The 22,670-nt window shown below is 47.8% G+C and overlaps 2 protein-coding genes across 2 annotated transcripts in view; one reads left to right on the plus strand and one right to left on the minus strand.

Moving 5' to 3' along the window:
* Positions 1–10,161: 10,161 nt before the first annotated feature.
* LOC126524645 (monocarboxylate transporter 14-like) lies at positions 10,162–12,044 on the plus strand. Its single transcript, XM_050172947.2, has 2 exons — positions 10,162–11,233; positions 11,788–12,044. The coding sequence occupies exons 1-2, from the start codon at positions 10,243–10,245 to the stop codon at positions 11,985–11,987; spliced, it is 1,191 nt and encodes a 396-aa protein (XP_050028904.1). The 5' UTR covers positions 10,162–10,242; the 3' UTR covers positions 11,988–12,044.
* A 6,098-nt stretch (positions 12,045–18,142) lies between these two features.
* LOC126524640 (short transient receptor potential channel 3-like) overlaps positions 18,143–22,670 on the minus strand; it is a 49,379-nt gene continuing 44,851 nt past the window's right edge. Inside the window, exons 9-11 of the mRNA XM_050172938.3 lie at positions 22,368–22,547; positions 21,488–21,556; positions 18,143–18,505 (exon numbers count right to left, since the gene is read on the minus strand). Coding sequence (XP_050028895.1) covers positions 18,317–18,505; positions 21,488–21,556; positions 22,368–22,547 — 438 coding nt within the window. The 3' untranslated portion in view covers positions 18,143–18,316. The remainder of the gene's footprint in view (positions 18,506–21,487; positions 21,557–22,367; positions 22,548–22,670) is intronic.

Below are 22,670 nucleotides of genomic sequence, written 5' to 3' on the forward strand. Positions count from 1 at the left end.
CGGCTACACTACCTCTCGCTGCTCCAACGTTCTAGTCGCGAACGCTTACTGCTCGAAGTACTTCGCGACATTTGGTGGAAGGTGCTGGACTTATTGCAAACCTGGAACTCCGAAGCCGGACGATCCCTGTCACATCTCCCATGCCTGAGGAGACTAGTCCTACCGCGCCACCCATGGCACCGCCTTCAGTCGTCTGTCCTCGTGCGCCACGCCAACGGGATCCTCCCATATTCGATGGCACTGACGATCATGACGTAGAGGACTGGCTGTCATCATACAAACGAGTGAGTGCCCACAACAAATGGTTTGAAGCTGACAAGCTTGGTTACGTACCATTCTACCTTTCCGGGGTCGCCCATCTTTGGTTCCGCAACCATGAGGCTGACTTTTCCACCTGGACAGCATTCCGGACGGCACTTCAAGAAGTATTCGGTCGCCCTGCTGTGCGAAAACTTCAGGCTGAACAACAGCTTCGCTGTCGTGCCCAACAAAAGGGCGAAACTTTTACGCGCTACATTGAAGATGTAGTTGACATCTGCCGGCGCATCGACCCAGATATGACCGAAGATGACAAGGTGAAGAACATCTTGAAAGGCATAGAAGATGACGCCTTCCAAATGCTCTCGGCAAGGAATCCTCAGACAGTCAACGACCTCATAACGCTTTGCCAGAGCTATGAGGAGCTGCGCAAACAACGGCTTTCTACACGCCAAGCACTCGCTCCGGACGTCGCGCTTTCAGCTCTGAGTGATGGTGTCACTTCTACTCCTTGCAGTTCAGAAATTTTCGACAGAATCAAGCATTTTGTACCAGAAGAAGTGGCGCGCCAACTCTCTCTTCTGTCAGTCGCTCCAGCCTGAGAGCCGTGCTTGTCTCCAGATCTCCGTCACATGATACAAGAACAAGTCGCTAACGCAGTACCACTTGCTCATCAATCGCCTCCTACGCCTGTGCCACTTACGTACGCTGCCGTTGTCGCTAATCCAAGGCCTCCTTCTGCAGGTAATCAATCCAGACTTACCAGCGCCTTTCCCTCACCTCCACAAGCAGCTGAAACATATTCTCCTGCCCTCCCAAGCAGCTACTGGCCGCCACAGCAGCCCGTGCGCCCACCTCGCCAATATTTCCAACAGTCTCCGCCCGCCGTTCTCAATCCATGGCGCACCCATGACAATCGGCCTATCTGTTACTCGTGCGGCCTAACTGGGCATGTAGCACGGCTTTGCCGCCGGCGTGGATGGTATCCTTCGGATTCTCCGAGGGCACAAAGTTACGGTTTAGACTCTCCGTCCCGTTCTACTACTGCCGCTCAGCCCTTCAAAGCCTCGTCTCCTCTTTCCCGACCCTACAATACCCGTTGGTCTCCGTCTCGCCGTCGGCGTTCTCTGTCGCCGCTTATCCGTCGTCCTGAAGCTATCCGAGGAAAACTAAGGACCGCAGTTCCGGAGGCAAGAACTGCGATCTCAGCGAACTCCTCAAGACCTCATTTATTTCCTGCGAACGTCCTTGAAGTTTATGCAGAAGACATTGCCGTTCATGCGCTTGTAGACACGGGAGCAGCAATATCAGTGATTTCGGACCAGCTTCGTCTTACCCTTAGAAAAGTCGCAACGACTTATTCAGCCCTTTCATTACGTACAGGAAGCGCTGCGCCGATTGAACCCTTAGGGAAGTGTACCGTGTGTGTTGTTATAAGCGGCGCTTTATACCATATTGAGTTCGTTGTTCTGCCTCGCTGCTCCCATGCCATGATTTTAGGATGGGACCTTCTGTCCTCGCGTGTTGTTATAAGCGGCGCTTTATACCATATTGAGTTCGTTGTTCTGCCTCGCTGCTACCATGCCATGATTTTAGGATGGGACCTTCTGTCCTCGCGTGTTGTTATAAGCGGCGCTTTATACCATATTGAGTTCGTTGTTCTGCCTCGCTGCTACCATGCCATGATTTTAGGATGGGACTTTCTGTCCTCTCATCATGCCGTTATAGATTGTGCCCGTGCTGAACTCGCACTGTCGCCATTCGGCACCAACGTTTTTGAAGATACTGATGACACTTCCGGTCGTGTGTTCGTCACCGCCGACTCCGAGATTCCTCCATACTCTGCCGCACTTGTACCCTTTTCCTGCGTTGGGTTTTCCGACTCCACAGTTCTTTTCACGCCGTCTAAGCTTGTTGCTCGCCGCCATCCTTTCTTGCTTCCTTTTGCCCTTCTTGCCATACGACAAGGTTCGAGCGCACTTTCTGTATCGAACCTGTTTCCTTGCCCTGCTAGGCTGCTCCACAATGAGTGTCTTGGTTATGCCGACGAAATCGAACACAGCTTCCTTTACGATGTGCCTGACGACCCGGCTTCTCCTCCGGTTGACGCTCTGGCCCTTCAAGTTTCTCCTTCCACGCCGCCATGTGACCCAACATTTTACCAGCGTATTGATCCCATCCTCACTCCAGCGCAGCACGTCCAGATCGTCCATCTTCTAGACCGCTTTCGCACGTCATTCGACCTACAACAATCTCGCTTAAGCCGTACTTCCACTGTTGTCCATCACATCGACACCGGCAACCATGCGCTTTACGCCACAGGCCGTATCGTGTATCCGCCACGGAGCGTAGCGTGATCACTGAGCAAGTTGCAGACATGCTCCAACGCGGTGTCATACAACCTTCGCACAGTCCTTGGGCTTCTCCTGTAGTGCTGGTAAAAAAGAAAGATGGCACAATTCGCTTTTGCGTGGACTACCAGCGACTTAATAAGATCACACGCAAGGACGTTTATCCGCTACCCCGTATTGATGACGCGCTAGACTGCCTCCAAGGCGCCGAATTCTGCTCATCCTTAGACTTACGATCCGGGTACTGGCAAGTGCCAGTGGCTGAGTCAGACCGTCCGAAAACGGCCTTCATCACACCTGACGGTTTATTTGAATTCACCGTGATGCCATTTGGCCTGTGTAATGCGCCTTCCACATTTGAAAGAATGATGGACAACATCTTGCGCGGCCTCAAATGGCAGATATGCCTGTGTTATCTGGACGACATCGTTATCTTTTCACCGGACTTTCCTTCCCAATTACTTCGACTTGAACGCGTCCTAAAGTGCATCGCCGATGCTGACCTCCAGCTTAACTTGAAGAAGTGTCACTTCGCTGCCCGGCAGCTGGTCATCCTCCGCCGTGTCGTATCGAAAGAAGCTGTACTCCCTGATCCGGCGAAACTACAAGCTGTTGACCAGTTTCCCCGACCAACGACTTTGAAAGAACTGCGCAGCTTCATTGGATTAGCGTCATACTTTCGCCGTTTCATCCGCAATTTTGCACTATAATAGCACCTTTGCGGAAAAAAGGGCAAAGGTGCTATTATAGTGCTATTATTTTTTCCGCAAGCGGGTTAGCCGAAAATGGACGTGGAGGAGCCCGAATGGTGAGACTAGAAATGAAATCGACTTCATACTCTGCGCGAACCCTGGCATCATTCAAGATGTAGACGTGCTCGGCAAGGTACGCTGCAGTGACCACAGGATGGTAAGAATTCGAATTAGCCTAGACTTGAGGAGGGAACGAAAGAAACTGGTACACAAGAAGCCAATCAATGAGTTAGCGGTAAGAGGGAAACTAGAGGAATTCCGGATCAAACTACAGAACAGGTATTCGGCTTTAACTCAGGAAGAGGACCTTAGTGTTGAAGCAATGAACGACAATCTCATGGGCATCATTAAGGAGTGCGCAATAGAAGTCGGTGGTAACGCTGTTAGACAGGAAACCAGTAAGCTATCGCAGGAGACGAAAGATCTGATCAAGAAACGCCAATGTATGAAAGCCTCTAATCCTACAGCTAGAAGAGAACTGGCAGAACTTTCTAAGTTAATCAACAAGCGTAAGACAGCGGACATCAGGAACTATAATATGGATAGAATTGAACAGGCTCTCAGGAACGGAGGAAGCCTAAAAACAGTGAAGAAGAAACTAGGAATAGGCGAGAATCAGATGTGTGCGTTAAGAGACAAAGCCGGCAATATCGTTACTAATATGGATGAGATAGTTCAAGTGGCTGAGGAGTTCTATAGAGATTTATACAGTACCAGTGGCACCCACGACGATAGTGGAAGAGAGAATAGCCTAGAGGAATTCGAAATCCCACAGGTAACGCCAGAAGAAGTAAAGAAAGCCTTAGGAGCTATGCAAAGGGGGAAGGCAGCTGGGGAGAATCAGGTAACAGCAGATTTGTTGAAGGATGGTGGTCAGATTGTTCTAGAGAAACTGGCCACCCTGTATACGCAATGCCTCATAACTTCGAGCGTACCGGAATCTTGGAAGAACGCTAACATAATCCTAATCCATAAGAAAGGGGACGCCAAAGACTTGAAAAATTATAAACCGATCAGCTTACTGTCCGTTGCCTACAAAGTATTTACTAAGGTAATCGCAAATAGAATCAGGAACACCTTAGACTTCTGTCAACCAAAGGACCAGGCAGGATTCCGTAAAGGCTACTCAACAATAGACCATATTCACACTATCAATCAAGTGATAGAGAAATGTGCAGAATATAACCAACCCTTATATATAGCTTTCATTGATTACGAGAAAGCGTTTGATTCAGTCGAAACCTCAGCAGTCATGGAGGCATTACGGAATCAGGGTGTAGATGAGCCATATGTAAAAATACTGGAAGATATCTATAGCGGCTCCACAGCCACCGTAGTCCTCCACAAAGAAAGCAACAAAATCCCTATAAAGAAACGCGTCAGACAGGGAGATACGATATCTCCAATGCTATTCACAGCATGTTTACAGGAGGTATTCAGAGGCCTGGAGTGGGAAGAATTGGGGATAAAAGTTGATGGAGAATACCTTAGCAACTTGCGATTCGCTGATGATATTGCCTTGCTTAGTAACTCAGTAGACCAATTGCAATGCATGCTCACTGACCTGGAGAGGCAAAGCAGAAGGGTGGGTCTGAAAATTAATCTGCAGAAAACTAAAGTACTGTTTAACAGTCTCGGAAGAGAACAGCAGTTTACGATAGGTAGCGAAACACTGGAAGTGGTAAGGGAATACATCTACTTAGGGCAGGTAGTGACCACGGATCCGGATCATGAGACTGAAATAACCAGAAGAATAAGAATGGGTTGGGGTGCGTTTGGCAGGCATTCTCAAATCATGAACAGTAGGTTGCCACTATCCCTCAAAAGGAAAGTGTACAACAGCTGTGTGCTACCAGTACTCACATATGGGGCAGAAACCTGGAGGCTTACGAAAAGGGTTCTGCTGAAATTGAGGACGACGCAACGAGCTATGGAAAGAAGAATGATGGGTGTAACGTTAAGGGATAAGAAAAGAGCAGATTGGGTGAGGCAATAAACGCGGGTAAACGACATCTTAGTTGAAATCAAGAAAAAGAAATGGGCATGGGCCGGACATGTAATGAGGAGGGAAGATAACCGATGGTCACTAAGAGCTACGGACTGGATTCCAAGGGAAGGGAAGCGTAGCAGGGGGCGGCAGAAAGTTAGGTGGGCAGATGACATTAAGACGTTTGCAGGGACAACATGGCCACAATTAGTACATGACCGGGGTAGTTGGAGAAGTATGGGAGAGGCCTTTGCCCTGCAGTGGGCGTAACTAGGCTGATGATGATGATGAATAACACCTTTAACGCAGCTTCTTCATGGTGGTCACAACCTTTCAACCTGGTCACCGGATTGCGATGCCGCCTTCACAAAGCTGCGTCGTCTCTTGACGTCACCACCGATCCTGCGCCATTTCGACCCAAGTGCTCCAACTGAAATACACACGGATGCCAGTGCCGTTGGCCTTGGGGCCGTTCTCGCTCAGAGAAAGGCTGGCTTCGATGAGTACGTCGTTGCCTTCGCCAGTCGTGCACTCACTAAACCTGAATCGAACTATTCTGCCACAGAAAAGGAATGCCTGGCTATAATTTGGGCCATAACCAAATTCCATCCGTATCTTTATGGCCGCCCGTTTGACGTCATAACTGGTCACCATTCGCTGTGCTGGCTGTCGTCCTTAAAAGAACCGTCCGGTCGTCTTGCTCGATGGGCCCTTCGACTGCAGGAGTACGACATTCGCGTGCTGTATCGTTCTGGCCGAAAACATTCGGATGCGGATGCCTTGTCTCGTTCGCCACTAACAGACGAGGCTAGCTTCCCGAAGGCCTCATTGTCCAAGTCTTCCCTTGCTGCCACGGACATTCTTCTGAAGCAGAAGAAAGACCAATGGATTGTGTCCATGCTGCGTTTTTTGTCCAGCCCATCGACACCCACTACCAATCGCGCATTACGTCGCCAAGCACATCACTTCTCCATTCGCGACGGGCTCTTGTACCGTAGCAACTACCTCCCGGACGGTCGCAAATGGTTGCTTGTCACCGCCACACCTGCGTTCGGATATTTGCGCAGCGTTCCACGACGATCCCCAGTGCGCGCATGCAGGGGTACTGAAGACATACGCGTGTCTACGCCTTCGTTACTACTGGCGGGGGATGTATCGATTCATCCATCATTATGTCCGCTCCTGTCTGGTTTGCCAACGCCGTAAAGATCCCCCTCGTCGTACAACCGCCCCATTGCAGCCTTTGCCTTGCCCAGCACGTGCTTTTGATCGAGTAGGCGTCGACATTTATGGACCTCTGCCAACCACATCAGATGGCAATCGCTGGGTAATCGTGGCCATCGACCATTTTACGCGCTATGCGGAAACTTCCCCTCTCTCCAGCGCTTCTGCACGTGACGTCGCCTGGTTTCTCCTGCGCCACATCATCCTTCGCCATGGAGCTCAGTGACAGAGGCCGCGTCTTCCTCTCCGACGTCATCGAGGCTCTCCTCAAAGAATGCCGCATCATTCATCGCACCACTACTGCGTATCATCCGCAGACTAATGGCATGACCGAGCGCTTTAATCGCACTCTTGGTGACATGCTGGCCATGTACGTTGCATCCGACCAAACCAAATGCGACCATATTCTACCTTTTCTGACCTACGCTTACAACACCGCCACGCAGACTACCACGGGGTTTTCGCCCTTCTTTCTCCTGTACGGACGCGAACCTTTTTCCACAATGGATACTATCCTTCCGTACCGCCCTGACTCCACGGACACAACTACCCTATCCGAAGCTGCTGCACACGCAGAAGAGCGTCGCAAGCTTTCCCGTATATTTACGTCAGAAGACCAGTAACGCCAGAAGCACCATCGACAAAGTTCCAATTCTCCTGTATCCTATGCTCCTGGCTCGCTAGTGTGGCTTTGGGTTCCAGCCTCTACCACTGGACTGTCACCGAAACTTGCGTCGAAGTACCAAGGCCCATACCGCGTGATCAACCAAACGTCTCCAGTCAACTATATTGTGGAACCCCTCGAGCTACCTTTGGATCATCGCCGTAGTGGACGCGAAATTGTGCATGCCCAGCGTCTCAAGCCCTACTATGATCCGCCTGTGCTGTCCTACCCGTAGGGCGCCGGGACGGCTTCCTTTTCGGCGTGGGAGATAACTGTACTGTAAAATAGGGAGCAGTGGGGCTGTGGCTAGGAGAGAGACAACGACGACGAGAAAGAACAACCTTGTTTCTGTGCTCCGTCGGCTACACTACCTCTCGCTGCTCCAACGTTCTAGTCGCGAACGCTTACTGCTCAAAGTGCTTCGCGACACTCATATCATTTCGCATATGTCTGCCAAATCGTGGGGGCCGTCCAAATCATCTCTGCTGTAGCTCTACCAGGCACTTCTTGTTGGCTACCTCCGATACAGTGCGCCTCTACTGTCTCGTGTTAGTAGAACTACCGTACGTACACTTGAAAATACTCAGGTTCTCGCACTGAGAATTTGCCTAGGGCTACCACGATGCGAGTCTACTTGGGGCGCTATTGCAGAGGCACGTGCTTGCCCAGCTCTAGTTTATCTGAAACATGAGCCATTGCGAGTGCATCTGAGGCTACTGACTAGACACAGGAATCCACTGGCGAACGTCAGAAGCATACACCCTGTCGCCGCCTACTTCGAAGTCGTGTTGTCGCCGTAAAACTTGCTGCCGTCGAACTTCGAACCGCATGACATACCGTAAGTTCCACTGTGGACGATGCAAATTCAACATTGAGACTCTCAAGCCCCGGAATAACGAAGAAGTGGAAAATTCCGCTTGCTGGGCTCAAGAATTTCGCGTTATTCTACCTTGCTAACATGTATGGATATACCGCGCATGTTTTTGCGGATGATTCTGTGACAAAGAACACTTACGCGGCAGCTTACACGGTACCTGGAATGGGGATCGCCCGACGGTTCGAGATGGGACACAGAACGCCGTCTACAGCAGCTGAGTTGACTGGAGTTCGAGAAGCAGTCCGCTGCATACTGCAGCAAACCCTCGAGAAATTGACAGTGTTCTGTGACTCAAAACCAGCACTGCAACTCATCAGGAAATAAATTAATCACAGAAACGCATATAGTCCTCTTGTTTGTGATATTGTGTCTCTGCTTGCTGAGGCGTCTCAATCCGGGCATACCATCGTGTTGCATTGGATTCCTAACCAATGTCTAATGGCTGGAAATTAACAGGCTGACGCGCAAGCAAAAAAGATACACACTGATGGGAAAATTAAAAAACCTAACTTTTCCCTGTATGACATCAACGCCTCGCTCCATAACGTCATCAAAACCACTATGGCGCGACAATGGGACAACCATTGGGACAATGGGACAACCAAGAGTGTCTCCACAGACTTCACGCTGGTTCGCGATTCTGGCTTCCACTTCGGTTGCGGAAAGGCCAGAAAACACTCACCCATCGATAAAGAGGCGGTGTGGCGTACACTCACTGATACCTTCACAAGACGACAAAAACGGGACCCTGACTGTAGCATGTGTCGCACTCCTGAGACGATAGCTCAGGTATATTGAGCATGCCCTGAATTTGCGACCGAGTGAAGAACACTTAAGTCTAGGTTTGACTGCTTGGACTCCCGACCCTTTTCGGAAGATTTTAGGTGCGTGGAGAAGAGTTGAATATGGCCAACGTTCCATAAAGTCACTCTTGAACTTTCTACGTGAGACTGGTTAAGCCTATCGCCTCTAGAACCTGCGAGACGTGCAGACAGTGCGAAATGTGTTTGCGCTATAATTTTTTGTGTGGGCAAGATTACTTTTGTGCATTGTGTCTACAGCGCACATCCGCGTATGGGACAACGTGTATATAGATATAGTATCTCGTTGTACCATAACATAGTCACCTGCCACCTACCTCTCCTTGTATTTCCCATTTCGCCGTACCCCAGTGAGGAGTTGCAGGTTAGAGACACGCTCTCCAGGCCGACCTCTCCTTCTTTCTCATCACTACAATCTACCCCTCCTCCTCCTCCAGGATCATAACGGGCCGCGGTTGCTTAGTGGCTGTGGTGTTGGGTCGCTATAGGCACGATGTCGTGGGATCAAATCGCGGTCACGGCCGCCGCATTTCGATAGGGACAAAATGCGAAAACACCTATTTACTTAGATTTAGGTGCGCGTTAAACAGCCGTTGCCACTCCCCGCTTCACTATCTTTGAATGTGCAGAATAAGAAGGTAGCAGAGCCTTCTGAGAACGGGGGGCATAAGCCCAACACACTGATCCCTAGCTAGGTGAAGTCTCAATTCGAGAATCCTTATTTCTTGATTTTCTTGATTACTCTCCAACTACATTCCGATTAAGAGTAAGTGAGAACTGCTTACGATTTACATTTAGACGTGCTCTAAAAACCCTTAGAAAGTCAGAAATTATCCCAGAAACTTGCAGTCGGACGACTCTCATGACAAACCTGCAGCGGTAATACCGCAAGCTTTGTCAGCGAAGCACGTTTAAAGAATTTTCGATTTTGCGACGTCTATGTAGAAGATATCACTGCTCGCCTAGCTACGCAACGTTTTGGTAACATAAATGTGATGAAATTACAGAGAGAACCTTTCACTATTTCCGTAGTCTCCATTGTTTGCAAGTTAGAATATTTTCATTGAGAGCACGTGGCGTGTTTCTGCGACAAGAAGTGACCAACTCGACTTGCAAATCGGCCCTATACATTCCATTCCATATGCGATGTTTTGGGTGTTACTGTAGCATCGTCAAGACAGGCGAGGGTGTAATTTATTTAATTTAGGGTAAATTTTACTTGCAAATAAATGCATAAAATTGTTTTCCAGCGTTCATTCACATTAATATTTTTTTTCTTTCTTTGCAGGAGCGTCTCGGGGGCTTCTCATGATCGGGATATCCATTTACACCGTGTCATACTTCGACCAGTACAGGGGTATCGCTTCCGGCATCAGGTTCACTGGAGTTTCTTTGACTGGCATCATCGGCCCTTCACTGCTCGCACAACTAGCAAAGACGTACAATTTCCAGGGTTGCCTGCTCATCACAGGAGGCCTTATGCTGAATCTGATACCCTTGATGATGATGCTGCGGAACCCGCGACCTGTTGCTTGTTCTAAATGCTGGCGCTGTGGCACGTCGCAGCACACAATGAAGAATGCGAGCGTGGCCGTGTGCCCAACTACGACGGCGGCAGCGCACAGCATGCAGCCTCCCACCACCTCTGTCCACGTGGCGCCGAAAAGGCAACTGACATGCGGAAAATATAACGAAGAAGCAGAGGCAGACACAACTCCGAATACAGCAAAACATAATTCATGCCATAGACCTCCGCGAAAACCACCAGGAATGCGAATTCAGCTGCCGAAAGTTTTCGAACGGCGCGAAGGTCCCAGCCCTGGAATCGCGGCTCAAACCCTAACCGTGCTTACGACGCCTTCCTTCTACAACATCATGATCGCCCTCGTGGCCGCGGATTTCACACTTCCGTTGCTAGGCACGACCATCGTCGACTACGCTCTCGACAAAGAACTAACTCCGGACGAATCTTGGAGGCTCGTCACTTTTCTGTTCATTGGTGCCATGTTCGGGCATCTCGTCATCCCACTATTGTCTGACAAGCTGGCCCGTGGACGGTCCCTCATCGCGGCCCTCAGCTTCACTCTGCTGTCGCTTTCTTTCATCCTGATGCCACAAGTTGGTAGTTTCGCAGCTGTTGGAGCGGTCACTGTTCTGGGAGGTGTCCAGCACGGCTACCTTAACACGCTCAAACCGGTACTCGTGGCCGACTACCTAGGTGTTGGCAGCGTCGCTGTTTCCTGGGGTCTCATGGGGCTGGCTTCTTTGCCGCTCACTATATGCGAACCTATGATTGTGGGTGAGCTGTGACTTGTATTTTCACTTCTGCTCTTTAGGCGCAGTGTTTAGAAAGCACGAGAACAGTACACACGTGTGTTGCTGCAGTGGCGTCGCGTAATGTAAACGCTCAAGAAAACGAAGTTCATCGCTCTTGCATACTTGAGTACCGATGCCGTGATGATCCGAATTACATCGCTTTGAAAATCTACTCAATATTGTGTCAGGTGTTCTTGATAAAATTTATGCAAGAACAGGCATCGACACTTATAGAGATATCCAGAACTATTAAAAAGTTCATAAGGCTCTGACATACGCTTTTCATTCGAATGCACAACGCCGTTAATAGGGGGTATAAAAAGCAACCGGTACATATGTGTAGCTGCCAACTAATACTGAAGCCTATTCTCTGAGAAACATTCGGAATTTTCCCGGCGTTTCACTGCGATGTCTGGCATTCCCTTACGGAGCCCGTTGTGCGTTTTCTTTGAGCAAGTGAAGTTTTAACACCATTGTCGTGAAACGTACGCATGACTTGCGTGACAATCTTTCCTAAATGGTGCATATTCAACGCAGGTGCATTTCGCGACAACGGTGGCTCGTACGACCGGCTCTACCGCTTGTGCAGTGTGGTAAGCCTCCTTGCAGCGTCCCTGTTGGTCTTGCAGTCCTGCCTGGACGCCAGAAAGCGGAGTGCGAAGTTTGAGACGGCGCCGCTTCCATCCGCACCAGTCTGCACTGACATCGATGGCACGACGTCGCACTCCCCAAAGTGACGCTGGCGGACACCCTGGCCAAGTGATCACCTGTCATAAACAGGCAGAAAAACAAAAAGAAAGAAGAGCACCAAGCATGCTGTAGCAAATGAAGTGAACTCATTTTAGGCCAAGTCATTATGGAATTCAATCACCACGATCTCTCAGCGAACGGGCTCCACTACAATTTCCTAAAAATCGTCTTGTTCGCTGCACCAAAAGACAGCAGTTGAGAGAGTGCCCTAACACATCTGTGTAACTGCAGGTTCTTTCTAACAGCGAACAACTTACTGTTATTTCTGTAAAACATATGCCCCTAGTATTCTTGTGAACCAAGCTTACCGCTTTGATGCCTTTCAGGAGCTTTCAAAATAGCCTGAGAAACGCAGACGCTCTTTCGCACCAAAATGCTAATGTCTGTGTTGTAATACTCGCCGTAGAAGGCATATTAGAAGGCTACACGGAGAGTGGCCATCTTAAGTCTCGTTCCAATTCCAACGAAGACCTCAAATAAGGCAGATTTACGAAGATCGCATGTAAATCCAAAACGATTCACGTTACGTTCCTGTTCAGACGAAATGGCGGCTGAGTAGTACGTTGCTATACTTGGAAAGTTGACGCGAGCTATGCTGTTCGGCTGCTAAGCACGAGATGACGGGAAATGCGAAAACACCCGTGTACTTAGATTTAGGTGCACGTTAAAGAACCCGAGCTGGTGTGAATTTCTGGGACCCCCCACTTCGGTGTGCTTCATAATCAGAAAGTGGTTTTGGCATGTAAAACGTCATCATTTAGTTTTTTAAACTTGACGGGAACGTCGTCTGCGCACAAAAAACATAACCACGCTTTCCTATGCGCCTAATGTAAGTCATGTTCTTCTCATACGTTCGCAAGCGCAAAGAGCCAGCCTACCCTTTTCATGGTATGGTATGGTATGGTATGATGAACTTTATTAATGTCCTGAAGATCAACCCTTAGGTTGACGCAGGCGGCTCCCACGTCGGTACAGTAAGGTTTAGCGTTACCGCCGTATTGTGGGCCTTCTGGACGGCCTGCACTTGATCGAAAAGAACTCCACTGTGTAGGACTCGCCGCCACCAGTCTCTCTCCTTGTCACAGTCTGTGAAAGACACAGGACACTGCCGAAGCATGTGATCCAGAGTAATGATGCCATTACACTTCTCGCAATTGATTGGTACCTCTCTTTCTGGATATAGCTTCTTAATAAAGTTTGGATTTGGATAAGTTCATGTCTGCAACAATCTCAGAGTCACCGCTTGAGCTCTATTGAGCTTAGCGTGTGACGCTGGGATTTCCCTTCTGTTCATGTAGTAATACCTCGTGATTTCATTATATGTAAGTAATTGGTCCCTGGTCTGATCCTGTATATTATTAAGGCCCTGGTCGCGTAGAGCACGGATAGTAAGTCCTCGTGCGGCTTCGTTAGCCATCTCGTTTAAGTTCTTCCGAAATGGATCGACAGACCCCATGTGCGCAGGAAACCAGCGGATTTCGATCCCTTGGCTGTCCAACTCACCGATCAGCTGGGCAGTCCTTTTGGTTACAAAGCCATTGGTAAAGGGTACAAAAGCCATGTTAGAGTCCCTGTAAATCCTCGTCCATTTATTATTCCTTAAAGCCAATGTTATCGCTTCTTGTTCCGTGACTGTCGTGCCTTTAGTCATGATTCTAATAGCATCCCCACTGAAACCAGCCGCATCTATTACTACTGCCGTAAAGGCTTTCTTTCCTCTGACCTATGCAGCATCTACAAAAGCCGCGTGTTCTCTATCTCTTGCAGAAGATCTTTGGCCCTTGCCTTTCGTCTTTCCAGGTTGTGCACCGGGTGCATATTTCAGGGGAAAGGAGTCGTCTTGATTATCTCTCTTATGCTATCTTTTAGTTCTACTGTGCCTTCACCTCAAATTTTGGATTCGGTCGGGCACACCCTTACGTCTTCTAGTATTGCTCTACCTGACCCTGTTCCATAGAGCCTCTCTCTGTGGGCAATTTGCTGAGTTTCAATTATATCGGCTATTGTGTCGTGGAGCCCCAGTTTCATTAATTTATTATCCGGTGTGCTAATCCGTTGCCCCACTGTTGTTTTGACTAGCCTTTTAATTAATCTGCTCAACTTGTTTAGCTCTTTCTGTGTCCAAATGAGCATCCCAGCTACATATGAGAAGTGAAACAAGGCGAAAGCGTGGACCAATCCTATGGCGCACTCCTCTCCCAACCCTCTGTGTCTGTTAGTGATTCTCCTTAGCTGTCCTATTATCCCCTCAGTCTTGCTTGTGATGTGTTGTATTGTTCTTCCGTTTGCCTCGTTTTCCTCCCGGAATACAAACCTAAGACTCTAATGGATTCTACTTGCTTAATAGATTCGCCTGCCTTCGTGGTTAGTACTAACCTGGGTTCTTGCTCGGGAACATATCCCCTCGGTTTTATACCCCTTCTCCTGTTATTGAGTACTAGGAGTTCAGACTTGTGAGCAGATCATTTGAGTCCCATGTCTTCTAAAATAGACTCTACCTCATAAATGCTCTTCTGAAGTCTGCTTTCCGCCTCTCCCATACTTCCTTCAGCGGTCCATATGGTCACATCGCCTGCATAAATGGTAAAGTGAATGCCCTCTATCCCTTTTATTCCCTTTGCCACTTTTGACATGGCCAGGTTGAAAAGCATAGGTGATAAGACCGACATTGTGGCGTCCCTCTGTCACCCAGATCCATCTTCTTTAATATCCCCGAATCTAAGGTGTGCTGAACGATTGCCGAGGGAAAAGAATGATTTAGGAGATGTCTACAAACATGATTCATAAAAGCATGTATAGCATACCTGACTAAATAAGCAGGCTAGGTGACTATTTGTCACCACCGCGTTTTAAAGGGGATACCATTAAATCATGATCATCATGGCCTTCCTATCAACTTCCAGCCAGTTTCCGACGGGCTTCATCACTTTGCTTCGAAGCTGTCTTTGTGATCTCCTTAGCTGAACACGTAGGATCTCTTCGACTGCTGTCCAGAAATGAAACGCACCTACTGTCGCATCTGACTATGCTTCTGACCACGGGCTAACTATAATACAGAAAACTAGTAAACGCGATTACTGGACTACGAGTAGAACCCGTGCCAACTGAGGAGTCGTGCGTCTTAATTAATTATCGAAAAGGCAAATTAAGGTGCTTGGATTCCGCACTCTGTTTAATACGGTACTTGCGGCTATGATGGAACCGAGATGGATTCACTGGGAGCGCATCCAGGAACATGCAGAAGCTGGCTCTTATTTTGTATCTACAGAAGGTCACGCGTGCACCACGGCCCGTGAGCTCGGTGTGAACGCGGATTTCGATGCGAATAGCATTTTCAGCACTGCGAGAGCAATTTTCTTTCCAGCTACCTAGCTATCCCACCAAAAATATCGGCTGATCCTGGAGACCGTACGGTCTAAATATGTGCGCTGCGCCCAAGATAGTGCAGTCTAAGACTGTGGGCCATACGCGCCGCTATTTGTCACTGGGTATGTTCCGCTCTTCAATGAACATCTTTACGCAAGCTTGGGTCCCTCTGTACGTAACACTGCTACCAATCCCCCTCTGTGGGTACGAGCCATGTTTTGAATCGCCATCGCTCATTAGTCCTGCCCGACTATTTTCGGCACCACCGGAAAAACTCAAGCGTATGTGTCAGCTCACTGACACTGGCTACAAAAACCCCGAGAGGGTGCCAGAAGCACGAAAGCCATTTCATTCCTTTCGCAGGAGTGGTTTAAAGTCTAGCACTGTCATGACGCCAAAACTATACACAGGCCAGAGAGGCCTCTATCCAGCTTGCCGGTTAAGAGAGCGCAGACCAAAGGCTACACGTTACAAAGATGGGCACGTGTCCAATGATTGCAGTGACATTGGTTGCTTCCCGCTTTTGAAGAGTGCAACCAAGTCAGATCTGGCAAAATAAATGTGCGCGTAAAATTATCAAGGCGCTAGCTATAATCAGCGAAGGTTCTAAGCGTATGAGTACAACCTCAGTTTGGTCATTAGAAAAATAAATATTCTTCTTAAACTATGCAGTAAGATAGGTATAGGGCGCGTCACGCGACTGTACGACTATGTATACTAGATGTTCTAGCTATCACGCAGCAAGCTTTTCTTTTTTCAAAAATGACAGAAGCGTTATATGACGATAAAATCAGTGACCTGGTGTAATCAACATTCTGAAGAAGCGTCTCATATTTTTTGTTGTTCTTCCTAACTATCCCGCACAGCACCCTGCTGCACGACATGTATCTTATGAACTATAGTTACAAGTGCGCCTTCTGCTTCGCGTCCAATACTCTCTACCACATTGTACGGGAGTGTGGGCAAAGCCCATCGACGCTACACACCACCGAACCAACCGTCGAGCAGCGGGAGGCCAAGCTGACCAGCCCGAGCCCTTAAGAGGAAGCTTTAGCTCGGGCCCAACTCCGACGTGGCCTATTCAAATACATGTAAAACGCAAAAACGTTTTTCTGAGATAACCCCTGGACCGATTTTAATGAAGTTTGTTGCATTTGAGAGAGAAAGTTAAATTCTAGTGACTGTTGGAAGCGGAATTTTGATTTAGGGCTTGAATTTTGTTAAAAAGGTTTTCAAAAATTCAGAAGCTTGAAAATAATAGAAGCACGAAGTTTACAAACTAATAGCTCTGCATCAAAAACAGATATCGCGATTCTGTAAACGGCATCCATTAGACCATTCAAAGCGGACAAATTTTGTATGTTATTTTACATCTTACATGAATTTGTTACGTTATTTACAAAAGTTTTGCAAAAGTTGTAATAACAGATTGACACATTTTTTGAGGTTCATGTGTAACATATCAATTTTGTCCGCTTTAGATGTGCTATTAGCTACAATTTACAGGATTGCCATATCATTTTTCCTTGCTGGGTTACGGAGTTGTAAACTTGATAGTTTCGTTTTCTGAAAATTTGAGATTTTTCCCAATTTTTTATAAAAAAAATGACAACCTAACTCAAAAATTCGAAACCAACAGTCACTAGATCTTAAGTTTTTCTTTTAAATGCAGCAAACCCCGTCAAATTTGGTGCAGTGGTTGCCGAGAAAAACGAATTCTCCTTTTACATGTATTTAGATAGGAGCACCCGAGCTAAAGCTTCCTCTTAAGACCAGCATCTTCTGGTGAGCAGGCCCAAGATATTGGCTCAGGCCCACGGCACCCTGGACGAAGGACGCCGCCCACCTAAGATGATTTCACCGTCGGGTCAATTCTGCAAACAACGTTCATTCCTGCCCTTCCTACCTGATTAATTAGTTTGTAAGGAATATTTAATGACTTTTTAAGTAGTATATTTACGTCAACATGAGGTGTTAAAGCGACTCCGAAAACCTCAGTTTTCATTGTTTTCAGAGCGTTATATTTTGCAATCTTTTTTTTTCGCCATTTAAGTATTAAGCACCCCCCCCCCCCCCCTTGAGAGGCACCACAAGCGTGTTAGTTTTTATCTTCGCGGGCTTTCTTTAACACGTGTTGAGGGGTTAGGGGGAACCGCGCAAGAGATAGCGTTGTCTTCGTTGTCATGATTTGCGTTGCCATCGTAGCTTTCGATAGCATTGTACAAAAGGCAGGTGCCTGTGATTCAACCAACACGTACTTCAATCTCCTAGATTCAATAAAAACCAATATTCACGATTAATTGGTTTATTCCATGCGCCTTCTGGCCATGCATATGTTTTTCTTATTGTTTGAAAATGTGACACCCATCTTGTATTCTTTGTTTACTGACGTTTGAATAAAGATGTTTAATATATCAAACTTATAGCGGAATTCAGAGGGAAGGCGCTGCTGCGTTTCTACAACAGATTGCGCGCAACAGTTGGGAATCTTGCCTCACCTTTGGTGGTTTCTCCTCTGCGTGCAACCCGTTAACAAAACACAGTCATATTCTGTGCTACAACAAGAACCATACTTGCTGCGTATGCAGATGGTCAGGCAATGGGTGGAGTATTGCCCAGTAGATTTCGTTGATATACAAAATCGTGTTTCCGTATGTAGAACAGTTCGAGTCAGTTTTGAAAGTGCTTATCACAGTCCGCTACGCACTGAGGTTCTTCGTTACGCTTGCCCTTATCAAACCATGAAGCGAAATAGAACACGCACCACACTTGCCTCTGAATTTGAAATTAACCATTTATTAGTGCGCATAACATGAGTGCGGCCGTCTTTCCACGGCCTGGTTTATTGCCAAAGAAATGTGCAGGACCGGGACACACAGAAGTGATTGCGGGAGGCAGGCTTTGATACGGTTTGTGCGTGGTTAGAGATTGTCCGTTCCATTGTCAGCGTTTAAGGGCGCCTCAGTCTGGAAGGATTTCTGAGCATGACGGATTGGCGGCGCAACTCGGCACTGTCCGCGTAGAGCGTCGTCTCGATGCGGCTGTTCGTCCGTGACGACGACCGGTTCACTTCGTAGAGCTCGCGGTCGGCGATGTCCCGCAGCTGCAGATATCGCCTGCTGAGTGCGACAACCAGGTCCTGCAAAAAAAAAAAAAAAATCACGACAGAATTCATCTCACGGTGACTGTCGACGATATTGCGAATACCAGCCAAGCAATTTAGAGAGACACCATATTCCTGAAGTTACGCATATTAAACACGTGAACTGGTAATTAGGAGACTTTCTTTACTTGGGCTATATGACACATACGATATCGTCCAACTCGGCTATGGTATTCGCTTGCCAAGGTCACCCATGAGCATGGCAGTATGACGACTCTATGACACCGAAGCAGTGACGATGGAATAAAGAATAACAAATGATATAAGTGGGGCGGCAAAGGCGGTATAACGACGATGGTAAGTGAGATGTCTAGTCTTAAATTATGACGATGGTGTAACGACAACAGCGTGACAATGATGACATGTAGACAATGAGGTGACGACGACTGTAGACGAGGATGGCGTAAAGACGATGGTATGACGACAACTGAGTGAAGTAGATGGATTGATGACGATAGCACAACCGCGGCAGCATGAATATAACGGATGCATTATAGCGTCTGTTTGACGACGACGCAATTACGACGATGGCATGAGAATGGCGACAGCATGATTATGACATAATCACCAGGGAATTGCGTCGAGGGATTGACGAAAGTTGTGTGACGAGGGGATGACCGCAATGAGTTGACGTTACTGAAACGATCATGATAGTGAAATAACGGCGTGACAACGATGGCATGATTACAATGGTATGACAACGACTGTCTGACAACGATGGCTAATGACGACGGCATGGCGAGAGAAGGTTGCTGAAGTCACAATGACGACTATGTGATGACCGCGACAGTATCACGACGGCGACATGACAACGAATGCATGACGGTGACGGTATGGCCAGGACGCAATGACGACGACGGCGTGACAACGGCATGAGGACAAGGAAATGATGACGAGTGTATGATGACATTTCGCGTAATGATGGCTGTTTCATGAAACCTGTAATACCAAGTTGGCGTGACGACGCCAACATGACGAGAGTCAGAGGACCAAGGTGGTGTGAGCACGATGCCACGAACACGGTGTCATTACGACGACGGTTTGAGAACGGATGGATGATATCGACTGTCTGGCGATGACAGCATGACAAGGGCGACAATGATATGACTATGATGTTATTACGAAATTCACGTCGAGGGAACGGCGACGCGGGCATGGCGAAAATGGGATGATGTTACTGAAGTGATGACTGTAATAAAACTACAGCGTGACAGTGACGGCATGATACAAGTTGCGTGTCCCACACAACTTGTACCACAATTTAAATATATTGCTACATGCATGTTGTGAGTGTCCTTTCGCCGATTTGTACTGGCGCCCCGACGGAGACGAACTGCTCCTGTCTCCAGTTGCCGGCTGAACTGGCCAGCGCTGCAGTTACTTTTGTAAATATACGAGGGCAAATGAGGAAGCCTTTATTCCTATTTATTATTAGCCAAAATAAGGTACATATAGGCAATTACAAATATAATAATTATTTCACGTACGTTACACTATTTTTCCGCATAAGCCCCACAGCAGTTCAGACATTTCTGCCATCACAGCACCAAACTTGAGATGCCCCTGCGGTCAGTCAGCCACGCACGCGGCCTCCGCGAACACTCATTGTCATGCAAGTCTTCACGGCCTTCTGCGAAATCACAACACCACCACTACCTCAAACTGCCCAAAGCGAGGCACTTTTCCCCATACGTGGGCTTTCTTCCCTTGCTCCATAGAAAACGAATCACATTTCGTTGCTCGTACGCCGTGGGCGTGTGAAAAACCGCCGCCATCTTCAACAACTGATAGCAGCGCCGTGCGACGGAGCTACGGGCAGATAAGGCCGGACCGGTCCAAGAAAGGTCCACTGCTGAGAATTAATATGTTGACTTCACATTTACAGCCACAATTTGGCTAAAAAAATAGGGGCGAAGACTGTCTGATTCGCCCCGTACATCGTAAGTAGTCTTCAGTGTTTCATCCCTCGTCCGCGCACATTTTGGTGGATGCTGGCGTTCCCCGTTCTCGCCACAGAGCTCCGCAGTGGCTCACCATCCAGCTTTGCACCATGGCTTCCGGTGAAGACACATCATGTGCATCTACGCCTGCGACTCCAAGAACAACGTACGTCACGGCTACCAATCCGCTCAATCCTGGCATCTTCTTCGGCCAAGGTAATGTTGACGTTCAGGACTGGCTGAGCACGTATGAGCGTGTTAGAAAGAACAACTGCTGGGGACCTACCGTAATGCTAGCAAACGTAATCTACTTGGGCGGAACACCGCGTGTCTGATTCCCGACACATGAGGAAGAGCTGTCGAGCTCGAATGCCTTCAAAGAGAAGCTCCCCGCCTTCTTTGGAAAACGGACTGGTCGCCAACTGGCTGCAATAAAAGAGCTTGCTATCAGAGTGCAGTCTTTCACTGAATTTTATGGGCCGTGCATACAAGACGTGCTCGCTCTTTGACGGAAAGTGGACGAGAAAATGGCCGAGGTTGACAATGTAGGACACGTCTTTAAAGGGATCGCAGACAACGCGTTCAACTTGTTCATTTAAAAGAATGTTTCCGTCATCGACATCATTGTCAAGGAATGCTGCCGCTTCGAGCTGACCAAAATCCGCCGCGTCGTCCCACAGTTCTCTCGCCTCGCTAACACGGCTGCGACGCCAACCTTATGCTTAAGGTATTTTAGCTCTGTAGACGACGCCATTATTTCTTACCTCCACAAATGACGAAACGCTGGAAACTAGCCTAATACAGCTCGGCTGTAATAACTTTTGGTTGGTGCTCTCCTTCTCGTTAATTCATGATTCAGGTATATGTTGCTTTTAAGAATGTTAGGTTTATTCTTATTCCTGACAAATTTGGCAAGTCACACACACTAGGTTTCATACCCTATAAGGGTAGGAAACACACTAGTTTCATACCCTATAAGGCAGCCATTACTAGCACGTTAAAAAGCCCTGTAACGTACCTGGTAGGAAAGGCGCCGGCCCGTGCCACAGGGGTCATCGAACTCCCAGTCGTGGAAGCAAGACGACCTCTACAATTAGAAATATGAACGTAATGCACCACACAATAGACAGCACCTTTTCGCGAAGTGAAACCAGTGACGCATATCCATCGCAGTCAACACATTTCATCTGACATCATATCTCCCTAAGTTTCCGTATTGTACACCAGCGATTAGCAGCGCGCTTCATAACGAAGCGCAGCATCGATGAAGTGAAACGTATGGTTAATTAGCAGTGCTAAGTTCCTGAAGAGAAGATATCTCTCTTGTGCAGTTCAAGAGGAAGGAAGATAAATGTGAAGATAGCTAAAAGCGGAAGCATAAATGCACATGAAGCTTGATGTTTTATCACACTTTATATCGATATCGCTGTCGCTCAGCCTGGGATTACACAAAACAAAGAACTCTTTTGTTTAAAGCAAGCAAATTAGCCCGAGAGAAAAACAAGTTGGATGTAGTTCTTACAAAGCCTCACTAAAGTTTTTTTTTATTATTATTACTATAGTTTACATACAGGAGACATTGTATCTTAGTGTGCGTTTAAACTGCCTTCCCAAATCTCACATGCGTTAGGTGCAGTCGCGATAAACAAGACACTAGCTTTACTCGTCTAACGTCTATTGCTCATGTAACATCTCCATGCTCCAAAGCTTCCATTCCCATTCCCCTCCCCATGTGTAGGGTAGCAAGCTGGACTCAGTCTGGTTAACCCTCCTGCATTTCCTTCTTCCCTTCGCTCTCTCTTGCGCGCATAAACAAATAAACTGGATTGTATATAATACAAGCCTGATTGCAAAGCAATCAGAGTCCTTGCAGTATTGAAATGGCCAGAATTACGCACCCGGCTCGATGACGGAATTGCTTTGCGCATTCCTTTCTTGGCAAAGTGCAACTTGTAGCACAGGCGGAGGCATCTTGCTGTGGGGAACAAATTGAGAGGGGGTGGCGCACCAGCATTGATATCCAAGTACGATATCCACTGGGACGACCTGGCGAAGATCCACTCTGTGTAGGCGTTACCCTGCGTAAAAGATTGTTACCAGTCAGCACTTTCAGTTATTGTGGGGCACTGTGATAATCTCGTGGGATAGTTAAGTGTACAAGATAGATCACAAGACAGAAGACGATAGATTGTGTAGAAGTC

This window comes from Dermacentor andersoni, chromosome 3 (assembly GCF_023375885.2).
Source record: "Dermacentor andersoni chromosome 3, qqDerAnde1_hic_scaffold, whole genome shotgun sequence".
Lineage (NCBI taxonomy): Eukaryota > Metazoa > Arthropoda > Arachnida > Ixodida > Ixodidae > Dermacentor > Dermacentor andersoni.

What these genes read in the sequence shown, in the direction of transcription:
- LOC126524645 (XM_050172947.2), top strand. Translation starts at nt 10,243, where the DNA reads ATGATCGGGATATCCATTTACACCGTGTCATACTTCGACCAGTACAGG. An exon ending in ATGCGAACCTATGATTGTGG is followed by an intron (nt 11,234 to 11,787) that starts GTGAGCTGTGAC and finishes TATTCAACGCAG; the next exon opens with GTGCATTTCGCGACAACGGT.